Source organism: Festucalex cinctus, chromosome 1 (genome assembly GCF_051991245.1).
Source record: "Festucalex cinctus isolate MCC-2025b chromosome 1, RoL_Fcin_1.0, whole genome shotgun sequence".
Lineage (NCBI taxonomy): Eukaryota > Metazoa > Chordata > Actinopteri > Syngnathiformes > Syngnathidae > Festucalex > Festucalex cinctus.
The window spans coordinates 2,639,935-2,659,789 of NC_135411.1; the positions used below are offsets into that span (position 1 = coordinate 2,639,935).

The window sequence follows — 19,855 nt, forward strand, 5'->3', positions numbered from 1 at the left end:
GTTGCATCTGAAGTATAGGTCATGGGGTTTTCTCAGATTTAGTGTGCGTCCTGTATGTTTCCCCTTCGCTGGCTAATTTAATATTATGACTATAACCCTCCACTGCATATTGTAAACCTTTTTGCCTCGATCTGGAGGATATTGCACTGGTATTGCTCCAAAAGAAATCACTAATACACGCCGGTGTAAGTCTTCCCGTCACGGCTTGTGCTGTCGGAGTCACCAAGCTTGACGGACTAGCAACAGTAACTAAGGGGGGCGGAGCTTATGCGAAAGGTCAATTGCAGTTTCAAAACAACATTGAAAACATTTTCAGTCTTTCAACCAATGCCTCGGGAAAACAATGCCAAAATGCCATTTTTGAAACTTGGCTGGTGACCGTTTTGAACCTCTGAAAATTTGTGGGTGAAACACTGTAAAATCATACTTTAAAAAAATGTCTGTCTTTTCTAAGCATTTTTTTTTTTTTACAGCTTTTTCTGTGATTTTTTAGTCATTCAAAAATATTTTTGGAGATTCGAAACATTTTTTCAGTCATTCAAAAATGTTTTCGGAGATTCAAACCGAAGTTACGAGGTATTGGCAGGATTCTGATTCCATACTTTTATGGAGAGAAATTTGTGTCTTTATTTTCAATCAAACAAAAAAGGGATTTGCAATAAAAAAAAAAATTCAATCAAACAAAAAAGGGATTTCAAATTAAAAAAAAAATTGCTAACAAAAAAAAACCATTTCAAACATGGATTTGTATTTTAATAAAATCTTTTGCAAGCATTTTTTTCGTTTTGTTTGCGAATCTGTTTTTTGGTTGCGGATCTGTTTTTTGATTGAAACCTGTTTTTTGGTTGCGAATCTTTTTCTGTGTTGTGTGGGCGGGGTCCTCCGTTCAACCGATGATAGAAGCCTTGTCATTGGTCAGCTTGGAAGCCGCTGCGACAACTTTCATTGGTCAGATAGGAATGGGGGTGTGACAATGTTCGTCTGATTATTTCCTGGTTCATTTTGTCCAGTCGCCGCCAGCATCGAGGTAAATATGACACCCCCCCCCCCCCCACTTCTAGTTTTCCGTTTTGTTCATCTGACATTTATCTAAAAGCAACCCTTGATCTATCGTTTATCCGGTGATTTGTTCTAACCATTACAATTAACGTAATCACTCACTCAGCATTGCTTAGCCATGTTAGCTAGCTAGGTAACTGATGGTCCGATACATGAGTCAGTCATGAAGCTATGTTGTTGGCAGTCAAAACACAAATATACGGCTAATTTGGGATAGCTGTTCGGATGAAGTTTTGTTGTTGTTTTTTTTATACTCATAAAGAAACCTTTGCATTTGTTTCACATACAGGCAGGGCTGGGAATCGAATTTATTTACACTAGCTGCTTCCCCTAAATCTTGGATGTTTGAAGTAGAGATTCAATTCGTGATAATTCTGTGATTATTATTTATTGGTCCTGGTTGTTTACTGTACGAGTCAGGTTGAAAAAGAGGGGGAATCTGAGTTGTAGGTGTACTTTTGCAATTACACTGACTAGATTTTTTCTTTTAGAGTGCGAGCAGACCAAGGGGTAGAAAATGTAGACATAGCGAGATGCATGTTTACTGTAAGAGGAGCAGGCCAGGGCAGTTTTATTGCTGGTAAAAGCGTACATAACCAGAGGAAAAAACTTTATATGAGTAAAAGTTCTTGGAGTTACTGTAGCTTTCATAAATGTATTTGATATTACAGATCCAGCAAGCTGAAGAGACACTACCCTTGGACCATCACGGTGAACACGGGATCGTTATACCTGACATCCACTGTCGTTTACCTGAGGAAAGACTTGTTGCTTTACGGCAAATCAATCCAAACAAGGAGTCCTTGAGTTTTGGTCGCGTCATTTATTTGCAGACTCTCAATGTTGCTTCTAGTGCTAGTGTCTCACGGCCCAAAGGGTCATTTAAATTTATGTAAAAAATGAAAATAAATTCCTGTGTTAAACAGTTTGACTTTTATTTCATAAAAAAAAGCATGCATATGAACTAACAACCAGTCAATTATTCAGCATTTTATAGATTTTATACAGACATTTTTCTCAAGAAATGATTGGCCTGCCAACAAGAAATCAAGAAAGCTCAGAAAATGAACTGTTAAACTTAAAACAAACATTTTGGTAGCAACAGCCTGTAATTACTCAAAAAAATGAAATGGATGTGATTTTTTTTTTGCCCTTTCAATTACACTGTGTCAAATCTGGCATCAAAGGTGATAGCAGTCAGTAGATGTGATTTAAAGGAATGGTAATCACTCATATGAGCAGTTGGAAATGTAATGGTGTTTGTGCAGGGGGTAACATAATGTGTGACCTGGCATTTGTACCTCACAATTGTGGTCAAAGTTTATTAATATTTTAAATTGCTCTCTGTCTGACATAAGCAGGTGCTTGTGGCCCTGCTCAGTTATCCACAACATCACCACATGAAGAGAGGTGACCAACCACCAACTTCATCTTCTGCATCTAAAAAGTAAAGAAAAGTGTGCTTGAATGAACTACCAAACATGTAAAAAAAAAAAATTCTGACAAAGTTATGTTTGACACATGTTTTGAACATTATTGAAACAGGAAAACTACAAAGAAACAATCACAGGAACTAAATGTATTTATATTACGTAATCTCAGTCATTTCCTCTGTATTTCAAACACCCAAGACATAATAAATGTAGCAGAGGCTACTTATTTCAATGACCAGAACTTCTCATAAGTGATTAATAATTAGCATTTTATTAATGTAATGTAATAAAATAATCAGGAATAAGCATAATAACATAATAACTGGTTATTGGCTATCCAGTCATATATACAGGTCAGTGCGTATAGTTTATACAGTAGTGTGCTCGCAAGGTCGGAGAAGCAAGATGGCCGCCCTGTGACTTCAACAGCTTGCCTGAGCATGTATGAGTTATCGGCTATGGTCAGTGAGTTATACAGAGCAATTTTTTTTTTTAAAGAAATATTCCTGGGAGTAATATGTTGCTAACAAACCGCTAACAAGCTGTTCATATGGTACAATATAAAGCGCAGTTTGTTTTATGAATTTGATCTCTCATTCGGTCAGGATAATGTTCATTGTTTTCACGGATGAAATAATGCTAACATGCTAACAAAAATGGCCTAAGAGTTGTTGTTTTTTGCGCACATCTTTCTGAGCATAGTGACCTTTTGGGCATGTTGCAGTTCAGAGACGACATCACTTCCTGTTTACCTAAAGTCGGGGAAAGTGCTTGCCAGCGAGGCCACCTGGAACTGGATGGCAGGGAGATCCTGGAGCTTCAGGACTTCGGCCATCATGCTCAGAGGCTCCTGAAGCCACGCCTCCTTGGAGCCCTGCATGCCAAGACAACCATGACAACATTAAAAAAATAAAAATAAATCTTGGAGTTCACACAAATTCCCCAAGATTCCAGTCAGTGTTGTGCTTTCTGCTGTTGAGCAATAAGACGTGCTCATTCTCATTCAGACTGTAGATAACGTAACAAAAAAAAAAGTTGATGTGTCTGCAAAAATAGTCTCCGCTTTTTCATGTGGTCATCAAAAACAAGGTTATATAGCTGTATTAGAAAAAAACAAAACAAAACAGTCAATAAAATGTATCACAAAAATTGAATAAAAGTATATCCCAATGATGTTAAAAAAAAGCAGTTTTTATGGGTTAAATACGAAAAAGTTCAATACATTCTTTCACATAACTGCAAGAGAGAAAAGTAACGGACACTGTGAAAAACATATCTCTTCTAATAATCAATACACTAATATATAATAAATAAATAATACATCACAGAATTATCACGAATTTAATCTCTACTTCAAACATCCAAGATTTAGGGGAAGCAGCTAGTGTAAATAAATTCGATTCCCAGCCCTGCCTGTATGTGAAACAAATGCATGTATGTATGTATGTATTGTAGCGAGCAGTGACGGGAGTCGGAGGCAGAGTGTTGAAGTCCGGAGCCAAAGACCGGCGGTTTATTGATATCAGCTTCTCATCGTTTAACAGCAACAACAACTCACTCTGTGCGAGGCTCACAGACCTACCAACATTTTGTTCTTTTATCCTTTCATCCTTTCATCCTTTCATCCCAACAAACTCCCCCTTCGTCCCAACGTTCCGTGGGTGAATTATGTTCTGATCACTACACAAGCCCCCCCAGAATTCACCCACAATCAAACTCCGGATGACGGGGCGGCAACTGCCGGACCCCTGCGGGTACATGACCCAGGGAGCGAGGGCGGGAGGGACACAGCAGAAACACCAGAACAGTCCCGCGCACCAACTGGCGGGGATGCAGGAACAACTGGAAGGGACCCCATACGGTCCACAAGGCGCAGCCCAGGGGGGCGGCCGCGGCGGGGGCGCGGGGTGGTCCAAGGGGTCAACATGGTCAACATGAGCCGGTTTAACTTGCAACCCGGTGTCGGAGCCCCGAAGCGACTGGGTGTCACGGTCGGAAGCCTGGTCGGCCGACATCCGGGAAAAGTCGAGGCCCAGCTGTATCGTGTTGACGGCTGCCCTGGACAGACAATCCGCGACCACGTCGTCCTTGCCAGCGATATGTCGGATGTCCGTGGTGTATCCAGATATGAACGGCAACTGTCGCTGTTGCCGCGCGGACCACGGCTCGGACAACTTCGACATGGAGAAGGCGAGCGGCATGTGATCGACGAAGACCGTGAACTCACGGCCCTCCAGGATGAAGTGGAAGAGGCGGATGAACCTGTGGCAAAAAGTCACCATCCCGAGGAACTCCCGAAGACCCTGGGCCGTCCGGGGTCGAGGAAAAGCGGCAACAGCTTCCACTTTTTCCGGGAGCGGGGTGGCGCCGTCCTCGTTGATGAGGTGGCCGAGGTATTGGATGGAGGGCACACCAAAGACACATTCTGTCGTAGTGCCGTAGGTCCGGATCGGTGCATCGTTGGCCGCTGACAGGTGCGGGCCGTGAGCAGGCAACACGCTTCTGCGGGCGCTGGAGTCACAGAGGAACTTGAGTCTGGAGAGGGTGTCCATGATAAACAGCAGCCGGCACTCTGCGCCCCCACTCACAGCTGCAACTGAGTGGAGGCGTCGCCGTTTCCCGACGCAACAAAGGAGCAAGGGGCGCGGCACCTCTTCGCCTTGGTTCCAAAACGTGCGTGAAAATAGCATAAGCCAGGGGCCGATCGGCCATCCACGGCAGCGCGTACCTTATGAGGTGCCGTTGCGGCCGCCGGGACCGGGAAGGCGCGTGCAGAGGCCAAGACCTCGTGGTTGTGCCGCTGGGTGGCCAGGAAAAAGCGGTCGGCTTCTTCCGCCAGAGCACGTGGCTCGGAGATGGTAGTGTTCGCTAGCGCCGTAGCTCTGGCTGCCGTGGAGCTCCCGAGCGCGGCCTCGACGTGGTAGTAGCGCGTGGAATCGTCCGTAATTCCACGGATGGCAAACTGAGCTTCAGCTTGTACAAACCACGTCGCCGCGGCCGACTCCCAAAACTCCGGTAACTTGAGATCAGCGGAGTTCGCCATGTCGCTCAATTCGATCAAATTCTCAGCCTCGGAAACGTCAACGAGGCGAATGTCGGGGTCACCAATGTAGCGAGCAGTGACGGGAGTCGGAGGCAGAGTGTTGAAGTCCGGAGCCAAAGACCGGCGGTTTATTGATATCAGCTTCTCATCGTTTAACAGCAACAACAACTCACTCTGTGCGAGGCTCACAGACCTACCAACATTTTGTTCTTTTATCCTTTCATCCTTTCATCCTTTCATCCCAACAAACTCCCCCTTCGTCCCAACGTTCCGTGGGTGAATTATGTTCTGATCACTACAGTATCATGTATCGTATCGGACCATCAGTTACCTAGCTAGCTAACATGGCTAAGCAATGCTGAGTGAGTGATTACGTTAATTGTAATGATTAGAACAAATCACCGGATAAACGATAGATCAAGGGTTGCTTTTAGATAAATGTCAGATAAACAAAACGGAAAACTAGAAGTGAGGGGGGGGTTCATATTTACCTCGATGCTGGCGGCGACTGGACAAAATGAACCAGGAAATAATCAGACGAACATTGTCACACCCCCATTCCTATCTGACCAATGAAAGTTGTCGCAGCGGCTTCCAAGCTGACCAATGACAAGGCTTCTATCATCGGTTGAACGGAGGACCCCGCCCACACAACACAGAAAAAGATTCGCAACCAAAAAACAGGTTTCAATCAAAAAACAGATTCGCAACCAAAAAACAGATTCGCAAACAAAACGAAAAAAATGTTTGCAAAAGATTTTGTTAAAATACAAATCCATGTTTGAAATGTTTTTTTGTTTGTTTGCAAATTTTTATTTTATATGAAAACCCTTTTTTGTTTGATTGAAATTTTTTTTTGATTGCAAATCCCCTTTTTGTTTGATTGAAATTTTTTTTTGATTGCAAATTCCTTTTTTGTTTGATTGAAAATAAAGACACAAATTTCTCTCCATAGAAAGGCGTGAATTTTGTCAGCAAGTTGAAATTTGAACGGTGTAAATCGGAAGTATAATGTAGGAGTAGTTTGATTGCAAAAAGTGCTGAGAATAAAATGCTATAATAAGTATAATAATAATAATAATAATAATAATAATAATAAAGGTTAGAAACAACATATGTGGGATGCTTTCAGCATCCCACAATAAGTATAATAATAATAATAATAAAGGTTAGAAACAACATATGTGGGATGCTTTCAGCATCCCACAATAATAAGAAGAATTCCTACAAAAACAATAGGGCCTCGCAGCGGCACCGCCGCCGCTCGGGCTCTAATAAATAAAAGAAAGAAAGAAAGAAAGAAAGAAAGAAAGAAAGAAAGAAAGAAAGAGAGAGAGAGAGAGAGAGACGTTAACTCTGTCAAAACTAAATATTATCTACAAGTCATGGAAAGTCAGCATAGCAAGAAAGGCGGTACTCCTGAAGAAACTAAAAGAGAAAAAAAAAAGAAAAGAAAAACAAAACAAAATACAATATCAATAATAAAATTAAATATTTAGGGATCATATAATTGTAGCTTCACATATGGTGTACTCACAAATTGACATAAATAAAAAAAAAAAAATGCCACACCCACAATGTAAGATGTAAAAAGAAAAGAATATACATTTCAACAAATAAAATAAAAATTATGAAATTAGTGCGTGAAACTTCAAACGATAATACCGTCCTTTCAATCAGTTATTCGTGTTTCAACACAGTCAGTAGCTTCACCTCAATCACCATCAGCAGCTTGTGAAGTGGAGCTCAAAGTCACGTTTTCATTGACGTAAGTCAGCGCCGCCACATGATCGGTGAACCTCATTCGTCTTCCGTTGTGTGTAAATTGCAGAGTTGCTGGGAAGTAGAGGGCAAACTGGATCTTTGCGGCATGGAGCTTCCTTTTAGATTCGGAGAAGGCTGCACGCCGTTTGTTGACATCCGGGCTGTAGTCAGGAAAAATGTGAATTCTTGATCCGTTGTAGAAGAGAGGGCCCGCTTGTCTGGCGAGGCGAAGGATCAACTCTTTACTTTGAAAATGATGAAGTCGAACGATGAACGGCCGTGGTCTGCTATCGCCATCCTTCGGTTTGGGTGCCAGGCTTCTGTGGGCGCGATCCACCGAAAGTGGTTTCTCGAAGTTATCTTCCCCAAGCACATCACTGATAAGCTTGGAAATAAATTCCGATGGTCGCGGGCCCTCCACATTTTCCGGTATTCCCACAATGCGTATGTTTTGCCGCCTGGTGTCATTTTCCAGGTACGCCATCTTCTCCTTCAGCGCGTCATTTTCTTTCGCCAGTAAAGCATGAGAAGTTTCCACGTTGCCAAGCCTCATGTCGAACTCCTTCATACCGTCCTCCACATCCGTAATTCGCTGGCCATAGACATTCAAAATCGAATGCAAAGAGGCAATCGAGGCCCGGTTCTCCTCCCGAAACGAATCGATAGATGATTGCACGGCAGAAACTGCGTTAGCTAGTGCTTCCATATTGTTAGCATTTGTATTAGCTTCCTTGCTAACGCTACCCTAGGGAGTCCGAGTTGTGTCTCCCACTTTGCTGTTTAGACGATTTAGGGGGCATTTGTCCACTCGTGAGGCAATTAGTTCACAAAAACTGTCTTTCCAAAAAAAAGTTCCATCGATTACAAGGTCCAAAATGTATTAATCCAAAAATTTTCTGCGGGAGCCGTAGGAAACACGTCTACTCACGAGCCATGCTCACGCGCCTCAGTTGCGTTATTTTTTTGACACACTAATTTGTGCATAATTAATTAACCTAAAATAATGTGTTTAACAACAACCTTTTAATATGTAAATAAGACAAACAACATATGAACGGACATTTACATGTCAACATGACAGATTATAGCCGTCAGTTATAATCTGCAGCCACTTGTCAGGTTGATGTTACGTTTTCAAAACTAATTCATTTTCAAAATAGGCTAAGACACATACAACACACAATACAAGTACACAAATCAATCATTCATTAAAGCGGTAGAAATTTCTGCACCATTTTAAATGTCAATTCCGAAATGAGATCATATCAAGCTTCATTCATCAACCGCTTTTCTCACCAGCACACTTGTGCCTCTCAGCGTTGCCCTTTGTTGGGAATCTTTGACCACAAACTGAGCAAGCAAAAGGCTTTTCTCCAGTGTGGGTTCTTGTGTGTGTTGTTAAACTTCCCTTCTCAGAGAAACTTTGACCACAAACCAAGCAAGCAAAGGGCTTCTCTCCAGTGTGGGTTCTCATGTGGACTTTTAAACATATATTCCAAGCAAATTTTCGACCACAAACTGAGCAAGCAAAAGGCTTCTCTCCAGTGTGGGTTCTTGCGTGTATTTTTAACTGTACCCTATGAGCAAAATTTTGACCACAAACTGAGCAGGCAAAGGGCTTCTCTCCCGTGTGGATTCGCATGTGCATTGTTAAACTTCCCTTCTCAGAGAAACTTCGACCACAAACTGAGCAAGCAAAGGGCTTCTCTCCAGTGTGGGTTCTTGTGTGTGTTTTTAAGTATCCCTTCGAAGAAAAATTTTGACCACAAACTGAGCAAGCAAAGGGCTTCTCTCCAGTGTGGGTTCTCATGTGGACTTTTAAACATATATTCCAAGCAAATTTTCGACCACAAACTGAGCAAGCAAAAGGCTTCTCTCCAGTGTGGGTTCTTGCGTGTATTTTTAACTGTACCCTATGAGCAAAATTTTGACCACAAACTGAGCAGGCAAAGGGCTTCTCTCCAGTGTGGGTCTTCGTGTGTCTTTTTAACGTTACATTAGCAGTAAATTTTTTACCACAAACTGAGCAAGCAAAGGGCTTCTCTCCAGTGTGGGTTCTTGTGTGCGTTTTTAAGTGTCCCCTGTGAGCAAAATTTTGACCACAAACTGAGCAAGCAAAAGGCTTCTCTCCAGTGTGGGTTCTTGTGTGTATTTTTAAGTTTTCCTTGTGAGCAAAATTTTGACCACAAACTGAGCAAGCAAAAGGCTTCTCTCCAGTGTGGGTTCTTGTGTGTATTTTTAAGTATCGATTGGAAGAAAAATTTTGACCACAAACCAAACAAGCAAAGGGCTTCTCTCCAGTGTGGTTTCTTGTGTGAATAATTAAATTTCCCTTCTGAGAGAAACTTTGACCACAAACCAAGCAAGCAAAGGGCTTCTCTCCAGTGTGGGTTCGTGTGTGTATTTTTAAGTATCCCTTGGAAGAAAATTTTTGACCACAAACCAAGCAAGCAAAGGGCTTCTCTCCAGTGTGGATTCGCGTGTGCGTTGTTAAACTTCCCTTCTGAGAGAAACTTTGACCACAAACCGAGCAAGCAAAGGGCTTCTCTCCAGTGTGGGTTCTTGTGTGTGTTTTTAAGTAGTCATTCCGAGTAAATTTTCGACCACAAACAGAGCAAGCAAAGGGTTTATCACCAGTGTGGCCCATCGCATGATTTCTCAATTGAGACTTGAAACCAAAGGTTTTTCCACACTGAGAACATTTCCACCGTTTGCCATCAGTGTGACATGTCACATCATCGTCACACTGTTCATCGTCAGCAGTGTGAGGAGCGTGTGACGCATCTTCACCATCTGACATGAGAGCTAACCGGCTGTCATCATTTGTCATTTGTTGTCTTGAGCTGCTGCTTGGAGACTCCGCCCCTTTGTTCTCTTCATATTGACGTTCATCTTCAGTCTTCAAATGGACACCAGTCATGGGACACTCTGTGAAGTCCTCCTCCTCTTTAATGTATGGTGGCAGCTGCTCCTCTTTTTTGATGTTGGAAGGCTGTTGCTGCTGCTCTTCTTTAACTTGCAGAGGCTCCAAGTCCTCCTCCTGTTTCACGCCAGGGAACTCTGGCTCCTGCCGCTCAGGACAAATATATTTTTCACTGACATCTGCGAGACACAAGATACACATGGTTTGGTAAAGTTAATTTATTGTGATGTTATGTATTTTATATTGAAGTTTATCACATGGGCCACATGAGTGAATGAATAACAAATCTATACACAAGTATTTATTTATTTTTTTTACTTTTAAACATTTTTTTTTTAAACTCAACAAGTGAGTCACATCTTTTCAGGGCAATTCCCGAATGATTCCACAGATTAAGACATTTAACAGATACAGACCTTTGCTTAATATTTGTTCTTGGTTTTTTTTTGTTTTTTTTTTGTTTGTTTTTTATAGACATGTGCACCCCTTATATCATAAGGACTGTGTCTAATTTGGTGCTAATTTAAACTCAACCAAGTCATAAAATTTCATTGTATTTAATTTAATAAATAATGGATGTGTTGATTCTGTATATTTTGATTAATTAATCATTCTTATAGCTCTCTTTTGCAATTTGAATACAGAGTTGGTGTTTGTTTTATTTGCATTTGCCCAGATTTCCACACAATAGGTCAGATATTGTAATAATAATGAACTATAAAATGTATATAATGAGTTCATGTTCAGGACATCCTTAGTTTTATAGAGTATCCCTTTGATTTTTCACATTTTCCTTTTAACATTTTCTATGTGTGGCTTCCAAAATAATTTATCATCAATAACTACTACAAGGAATTTGTTTTCATACACCCTTTCTATTTCAATTGAATTAACTAGGGCTGGGTTCAAAATATTGATATATCGATATCGTATAGATACGCCTTTTCATATCCCAATATCGATACATAAAGCCATGTATAGATATATCGACCCCGCCCCCAACACCCCCCCCCCCCACACACACACACACACAACACATTCAACACACACAAATAAATGCTTCCGATTAAGGCTGCACAGTATATCGAAAAAATATCGATATCGCGATATTGGCCCTTGCAATATGCATATCGCAAAGGCATGCAATAAGTTTTATATGGAATTTGATGCTTTTCATATGAATTTGACCAGTCAGATGCTAACTAAAATGTGCATCGCCAACCTATAGTTGAAAATTATTAAGACATAATTACAATTAATTCACTAAGATTACATTAAAAATGTTTTTTTCTTTAGGGGTTGGGGTACTGGCACATTAGGAGCAAAATTTCTTTGAACATGGCATGATAATCCTTTACATGTAAATTTTTTTTTTTGCCAGGTGTGATGTGTGTGTCAAGCTCAATGGGTTTTGGTGATTGTTAAGATCTGCAAAAATCAGCGTCTTTTTTTTTATTTTTTGGGAATGAGTTGACCTGATTGGTATTTTTTCCAAAAGTATATATACCCATCATCGCTCGTACTCATTGCACGATGTTGCTTTTATTGTCCATAGAGGCTATCAAAAATAAATAAAACAAAGTAAAAAAGTACATATGTTTGGATCGGTCTGATACCAGTGAACATCTTTAGTGGAAAGTAAAAGAATATTCATAAATGACTTAGTTATAATACTTACAATGAGTTCACAAATTTTGTACAAAATACCCTAAGTGGTTTTTTTTTTATGCCTCAAGGACTAGGTGGCGCTGTATTTATAACTGAATTTTGTCATAGAGATACCTTCAGGCCTTGACTATAAATATACATGTCAAGTTTGGGATTTTTTTTAAGCATGTACCGGGGAGTTATTAAGCATATCCTTCATTCACGATACTGCTTTTAACGTCAATAGAGGCTATCAAAAATAAATAAAACTAAATAAAAAATACATATGTTTGGATCGGTCTGATGCCAGTGAACATTTTGGGTGGTGGAAAGTAAAAAAAATTCATAAATGACTTAGTTATCACACTGAGAATGAGTTTACAATTTTTGTAAAAATACCGTAAGTGGGGTATTTGTTTTTCATGCCTCAAGGGCTAGGTGGCGCTGCATATAAAACTGAATGTTGTCATAGAGATACCTTCAGGCCTTGATGATAAACATACATGTCAAGTTTGGGATTTTTTGGAGCATGTATCGGGGAGTTATTAAGCATATCCTTTTTCAGTGCGAAACACAAATTTTGATGCCCCGCCCTCATCATATAGTATTTCCAAAAGTCAAGATTTTTCTGTCTGTTGTTGGCTCAGGTCTTGACATGATCCAGGTCAAGTCTTAAGTCAGTCGGAAAAAACGTGTAGGAGAAGTGGGCAAAAGTATGCCCCCTGAAAATGTGCAAAAATCATCAAAAATGGGACATTCAAAAATTCGTAGCTCACTTCCTGTTCATTTTAGCATATGGGTCCAAGAGACTTTTTTTGTAGGTCTTTGGCTCCCTCATACTCCTAAAAATGTTCGTAGATCTTGCTTTAACATACAACCGGGGCTGCTTTGTTAAAAATTTCTAGGGGGCGCTATTGAGTCATTTTTGTAAAAATAGCACAATCAACAATAAAATATTGTTCATTTTACCAGGCCAGATGTGTGTGCCAATTTTCATGAGTTTCTGCGCATCTTTAGACCCTCAAAACTCGCGTTTTCTTGGCGAACAGTGCTTAGCCACGCTCACAGCGATTCGCGAAAACTCACAAACTTCGTGTTGTGACATTGTGACATCATGAAGGCCGAAACCCTCATCTGAGCAAATATGAGGTAGGTCCAGTTAACGTGTTTGGAGAAAAACGTAGAAGAAAATTGTTAAGAAAAAAAATTGCCACTAGGTGGCGCTATCAGTAAGATGAAATATAAGTTCATAGATGTCTTTAGGGCTGGACTCTCATCAAATGTGTGAAATTTTGAGAAGATAGGATCATCTCGGTCAAGTTAATGCAGCTTTTATTGTCACGAAAAATCTTCAGACTTTGCGGCACCGTAGCGGCCACGCCCTTTGGCGAAAAGTTACAATATTCGGTGTGGGGCATGATCAACATCTTAAGGCTTTTCTGTAGAGATAGACCGATATGCTTTTTTCAGGGCCGGTACCGATACCGATTATCGGTAGTCAAGGAGGCAGATAACCGATATTTGAAGCCGATATTCATTTGCAGTAAAAGTTCAAATGTTGGCACCAAATTTTTGAATAATGCAAACCCTAACCGTTCTTTACAATGGATTCTCACACTGCACTTTTCGTTTTACATCCTTCCATCTGCAATAAGACGTTGGTGGCGGGGGGAGTTAAATGTGGGGGCCAACGTGACATTGTAGTGATGAGAACATAATTCACCCACGGAACGTTGGGACGAAGGGGGAGTTTGTTGGGATGAAAGGATGAAAGGATAAAAGAACAAATGTTGGTAGGTCTGTGAGCCTCGCGCAGAGTTGTTGTTGCTGTTAAACGCTGAGAAGCTGATATCAATAAACCGCCGGTCTTTGGCTCCGGACTTCAACACTCTGCCTCCGACTCCCGTCACTGCTCGCTACATTGGTGACCCCGACATCCGCCTCGTTGACATTTCCGAGGCTGAGAATTTGATCGAATTGAGCGACATGGCGAACTCCGCTGACCTCAAGTTACCGGAGTTTTGGGAGTCGGCCGCGGCAACGTGGTTTGTACAAGCTGAAGCTCAGTTTGCCATCCGGGGAATTACGGACGATTCCACGCGCTACTACCACGTCGTGGCCGCGCTCGGGAGCTCCACGGCGGCCAGAGCTACGGCGCTAGCGAACACTACCATCTCCGAACCACGTGCTCTGGAGGAGGAAGCCGACCGCTTTTTCCTGGCCACCCAGCGTCACAACCACGAGGTCTTGGCCTCTGCACGCGCCTTCCCAGTCCCGGCGGCCGCAACGGCACCTCATAAGGTATGCGCTGCCGTGGATGGCCGATCAGCCCCTGGCTTATGCTATTTTCACGCACGTTTTGGAACCAAGGCGAAGAGGTGCCGCGCCCCTTGCTCCTTTGTTGCGTCGGGAAACGGCGACGCCTCCACTCAGTTGCAGCTGTGAGTGGGGGCCAGAGTGCCGGCTGCTGTTTATCATGGACACCCTCTCCAGTCTCAAATTCCTCGGCCACCTCATCAATGAGGACGGCGCCACCCCCGCTCCCGGCAAAAGTGGAAGCTGTTGCCGCTTTTCCTCGACCCCAGATGGCCCAGGGTCTCCGCGAGTTCCTCGGGATGGTGACTTTTTACCACAGGTTCATCCGCCACGCTGCCCATGTGATGCACCCGCTTTACGACGCACTTAAGGGTGTGGCTCCTAACCGTGCGGTCGACGGGACCGATGTGAGAGTCGAGGCTTTTGAAGAGACGAAAGCTGCGCTGTCCCGAGCGGCCTTGTTGGCCCACCCGCGCCCGGATGCCCCGATCGCCCTCACTACTGACGCATCCGATTTTGCCGTCTGGGCCGTTTTGGAGCAGCGCGTCGAAGGTGCGTGGCAGCCGCTCGCCTTTTCAGCCGCCGGTTAGTCCCTCGGGAGCGCAAGTACAGCACGTTCGACAGGGAGCTCCTTTGCTGTCTGGCTGGCGATCCGCCACTTCCGCTTCATCCTGGAGGGCCGTGAGTTCACGGTCTTCGTCGATCACATGCCGCTCGCCTTCTCCATGTCGAAGTTGTCCGAGCCGTGGTCCGCGCGGCAACAGCGACAGTTGTCGTTCATATCTGGATACACCACGGACATCCGACATATCGCTGGCAAGGACGACGTGGTCGCAGATTGTCTGTCCAGGGCAGCCGTCAACACGGTACAGCTGGGCCTCGACTTTTCCCGGATGGTGGCCGACCAGGCTTCCGACCGTGACACCCAGTCGCTTCGGGGCTCCGACACCGGGTTGCAAGTTAAACCGGCTCATGTTGACCTGGCCGGACCCTTGGACGTGCCCCGCGCCCCCCGCCGCGGCCGCCCCCCTGGGCTGCGCCTTGTGGACCGTGTGGGGTCCCTTCCAGTTGTTCCTGCATCCCCGCCAGTTGGTGCGCGGGACTGTTCTGGTGTTTCTGCTGTGTCCCTCCCGCCCTCGCTCCCTGGGTCCTGTACCCGCAGGGGTCGGGCAGTTTTGCCGTCCCGTCATCCGGAGTTTGATTGTGGGTGAATTCTGGGGGGGCTTGTGTAGTGATTAGAACATAATTCACCCACGGAACGTTGGGACGAAGGGGGAGTTTGTTGGGATGAAAGGATGAAAGGATGAAAGGATGAAAGGATAAAAGAACAAAATGTTGGTAGGTCTGTGAGCCTCGCGCAGAGTGAGTTGTTGTTGCTGTTAAACGCTGAGAAGCTGATGTCAATAAAACGCCGGTTTTTGGCTCCGGACTTCAACACTCTGCCTCCGACTCCGTCACTGCTCGCTACAACATTACCTTTTATAGCATTTGGGATACTTGTGGTTTTATTCTATAAATGTTATATTTTTATATTTTGAAGTAATAGGAGGAACCCTGTCATTCAAAATGTGCATCAGCTGTGGCATTACTTATTACTACAGCAAAAAAGAAATAAAAAAATCCATGAGAAAAATTATTCATCCCTGAACACCATACAGTTCTTGTAGACCTTATTATGATTATTAGGGCCCGAGCAGCGATCGCTGCGAGGTCCCTCTTGTTTTTGTAAGAATTCTTCTTCTTCTTCTTCTTCTTCTTCTTCTCCGTAAACGATTGCATTTTTGAGGACCTAAACATTTACGAAAACTCACCAAACTTTGCAGTCTCTTCGTGCCCGGCGAAATATTTGATATTATGTAGTTGTCATAACAATGCGACTCTATAGCACCCCCTAGCATAGAAAAATAAAACCCAATCCCGGCCCGTTTGACCTAGAGCTACGAAAATTGCCAGGCACGTGTAGCACCCCGAGACGCACAAAAAGGTCAGTGGAAGACATTTCCTAAAATGTACAGGAAGTGAGCTATGAATTTTTGAATGTCCAATTTTTGCCCATTTTGGCACATTCACTGTGGTCATGCTTTTTCCCCCTTTGCAAACATTTTTCATCCAATTGACTTCAAACTTGGCATTTATCATCTCAAGACCTGAGAGAACAACTGGGCAAAACATCTTGCCTTTTTGAAATACTATATGACGGGGGCGGGGCATCAAATATTGCCTTTAAAATTTAATTTGTCCAGAAAGACAAAATGCTGAATAACTCCCATGAACAAGCTCCAAAAAATCTCAAACTTCTCATGCAACTTAATAGTCACGGCCTGAAAACATCTATATGATACAATTCTGTTATATATATAGCGCCACCTAGTGGTGACAATAAATGTCATACTTTACGTTTTTAGCTACTGTGCCTAGCTCGTTGAAGGGATCCAGTTGAAAATTGGTCAGAAAAGCCTTAAGATGTTGATCATGCCCCACTCCGAATATTGTAACTTTTCGCCAAAGGGTATGGCTGCTACGGTGCCGCAAAGTCCGGTAATTTTTCGTGGCAATAAAAGCTGCTTTTACTTGACCCAGGTAATCCTATCTTCTCAAAATTTCACACATTTGATGAGAGTCCAGCCCTTAAGACATCTACGAACTTATATTTCATCTTACTGATAGCGGCACCTTCTGGCAATTTTTTTTCTTATGATTTTTCTTCAATGTTTTTCTCCAACCACATTAACTGCACCTACCTGATATTTGCTCAGATGAGGGTTTCGGTCTTCATGATGTCACAACACGAAGTTTGTGAGTTTTCGCGAATTGCTGTGGGCGTGGCTAAGCGCTGTTCTCCAAGAAAACAACGCCAGTTTTGAGGGTCTAAACATGCACAGAAACTCATGAAACTTGGCACACACATCTGGCCTGGCAAAATGAGCGATATTTTATCCTGGATTGTGCTATTTTTACAAAAATGACTCAATAGCGCCCCCTAGAAATTTTTTACGAAGCAGCCCCGGTTGTACGTTTAAGCAAGAACGACGAATATTTTTAGGTGTATGAGGGAGCCCAAGACCTACAAAAAAAGTCTCTTGGACCCATGTGCTAAAATGAACAGGAAGTGAGCTACGAATTTTTGAATGTCCCATTTTTTACGATTTTTGCACATTTTCAGGGGGCATACTTTTGCCCACTTCTCCTACACGTTTCATCTGACTGAGCTTATAGCTGCTCGCAGCTCTCGTTTTAATTGTTCTTTGACCAAGAAAGTATATAGGCCTATAGGTATATTTTTATTTCTATCCAAATATACGATTATTCACTCGAATTTTCAGTAGGATATCCGGATACCAAAATATTCGATAGTTGCAGTATTAATAATACTAATTTTGAGTTGTTTTTGCGGCACGCCCACACGAGTTCTTTTACCATACACCCGTGTCAAAACTAGCTTACTGCACACGCTGCACCCCAACTTAAAATTTTTGCTAACATAATAATAATAAATTAGAAATTTTGTTGGGTCCAAAAGCAACTTACATAATTATAGTGTTTCATATGATTGTATTTGTCTTATTTTCAAATGTTTAAACATTTTCTTGATTTGAACAAAATACAATTGTTTTGAATAATCTTGATTTCAATTATTACCAAAATAATCGTGATGATTATGTTTTCCATAATAGAGCAGGCCTAGTTGTGATGTGAATATGTGTATCTTGTGCTCATCTTTCTCTTTAATTTTCTATTTCAGGCAGGATATACTGAAACGAAGATTGAGGCGTGATTTCCCCCAGCTGGTTTTTCACACCCCTTTCCAGCGCAACACCTCTGAAATGTTTTTTGTAGAGACATTATCAACAACTGACAAACTTTTAGACAGGGTACCTCAGTCATCAGATACATCAACTACTGAGTCTACTGACGTAAGCCAAGAAAGTGACACTAACACATCTGGTACAACATCAGGTTGGAAAATCACATGGCATACGAGGACACTTTACAGTGCAGGGCTGTAAAATCTGCCATTTTGTTTGTTTCATTATCAAGATGTTAACTCTCCATTGGAACACTTTTCAAGCAAAAAAAAAAAAAAGAAAAGTGTATTCAATTTTTCCACAACACCGACCTTTGTTAAATTGGTCTGCCCAAAAAAAAAAAAAAAAAGAGCCGTTCCAATGAAGTTCCATGGTTTTATTGTGAATGTACATTTGATTTTTATTTGATTCTTTTTTTATTAATATTTTTTGTGTGTGGGGCAGGGGTGGGGGGTATAAATGACATGCTGTGACATAATCTGATACTTTAAAAAATATTCTATATGTTACAATAATCTGGGCTCTGAATGTATCTATTTTCATCTAGTCCATTTTGCCTTGTTCCAAGTTTGTGGTGCATGGTAGTATTTTCAGCCATTTTTGGACGATGTATGTTGCTTCTTGTGCACCTTTCATTACATAGTTGGTTGTGAATTGTTTTTATATATGAAACATAAACATAGCTAAATGTAACATTCGTGTGCTGGTGGCACTTCTAGTTGAAGCTTTTTTTTGTTTCGTTTTTTTGGCACAAATTTGATATATTTAATGATCTAAATTCACATGAGTACACCAAACCACCAATACTTGTTTCTGATTTTAGGTATATGTATTTATAACATCTGGGAATGATTTTATGTTGCCAAATTTAATGAAAGACGTTTTATGACCAAAAACTGCAGCACAAGATTTTCGTTTTTTGTTATTTACCTATATATGCATTTCTGGCTTGTGACAAAACTGGGGCAGGAAAACATTGGGTGAACTTTTAACCCAAAGTTCAGAAGGGTATTATCTATCAAAAATTGCATTGAACAAGTCGTGCCCAGACAGTGGAGCGAAAGTCATTTTCTAGGCACTTTTGTGGGGTTCACCCCAAGGTCGAAGCGTCTCTTCGAGCACACTACCGTAAATCCTAGAAAAGGGCGAACAGAGAAAAATGAAGTGCGGCTGACTTGACCGCGTAAAAAGAAAAGGCGGCTAACTTTACCTCAGTTGTAGCTCTGCTCAATCCAATTCTCATCTGAGAAATGTACCAAACCGACTGAAGAAAAAAAACTAACTGTGTATCGTAACAAAGTGAAGAGTGAAGAGTCATTACAGAAATAAATTCGGACATATGGTTGAAAAGTGTCGATGAAACAAGTGACAAACCTGCTCTGTTCAACACAACTCGAGGCTGCTTGTAAACGGCGTCCAGCAGTTGACGTTGTCGCTCGTTGTCCTCCTGTGCTCCACAAAGCTCCTCTTCGTACTTGACTTTCGCCATTGTGAACATCTTCACACGATATTCACGACACTTTACGCTCACGATTGACGTCTGCTGAGCCAATTTGTCGATAGCAAACGCGTCTCGTTTTTTGGCGCCTAGCAAGCTAAGCTAAACTAAGCTAAGCTAAGCCAAGCTAAGCTAAGCTAAGACAAGACAAAATAAAGAGGGCCGAGAGATACGACTGAACTAGACACGAAACGTAGCAATTATGTTTGACTTCAATAACGTAGTGACGGGGCAAAGTGTCGATGTGTCAGTTCGTTCCGTACGAATTCGTGTTGAATTATTTTTATAGTGAAGCCGAGCGTAAACGCGTCGTGCCTGGAATGGAGTCGCTCTTCTGCTACCACGTGAAATCTACGGCAATTACAG

General features: G+C 42.2%; 1 protein-coding gene and 1 long non-coding RNA gene across 4 annotated transcripts; one reads left to right on the top strand and one right to left on the bottom strand.

The window, feature by feature from the left end:
* Positions 1–796: 796 nt before the first annotated feature.
* On the top strand, positions 797–1,982 carry LOC144007850 (uncharacterized). The gene is made up of 2 exons (XR_013280400.1): positions 797–1,027; positions 1,731–1,982. It is a non-coding gene; the product is annotated as an uncharacterized LOC144007850 (long non-coding RNA).
* Positions 1,974–19,839, bottom strand: LOC144007073 (uncharacterized). 3 transcript variants are annotated; one of them, XM_077506361.1, is made up of 4 exons: positions 19,366–19,839; positions 10,110–10,401; positions 3,245–3,366; positions 1,974–2,499 (listed from the first exon to the last, which is right to left on the bottom strand). In XM_077506361.1, exons 1-3 carry the CDS (start codon positions 19,487–19,489, stop codon positions 3,333–3,335), a joined length of 450 nt encoding a protein of 149 aa, XP_077362487.1. In that variant the 5' UTR covers positions 19,490–19,839; the 3' UTR covers positions 1,974–2,499; positions 3,245–3,332. The 3 variants fall into 3 exon arrangements, with proteins under 3 accessions (XP_077362487.1, XP_077362478.1, XP_077362467.1); XM_077506352.1 differs by having other exon boundaries at positions 6,027–10,401; positions 19,366–19,836; XM_077506341.1 differs by having other exon boundaries at positions 3,245–10,401; positions 19,366–19,836.
* Positions 19,840–19,855: the final 16 nt, after the last annotated feature.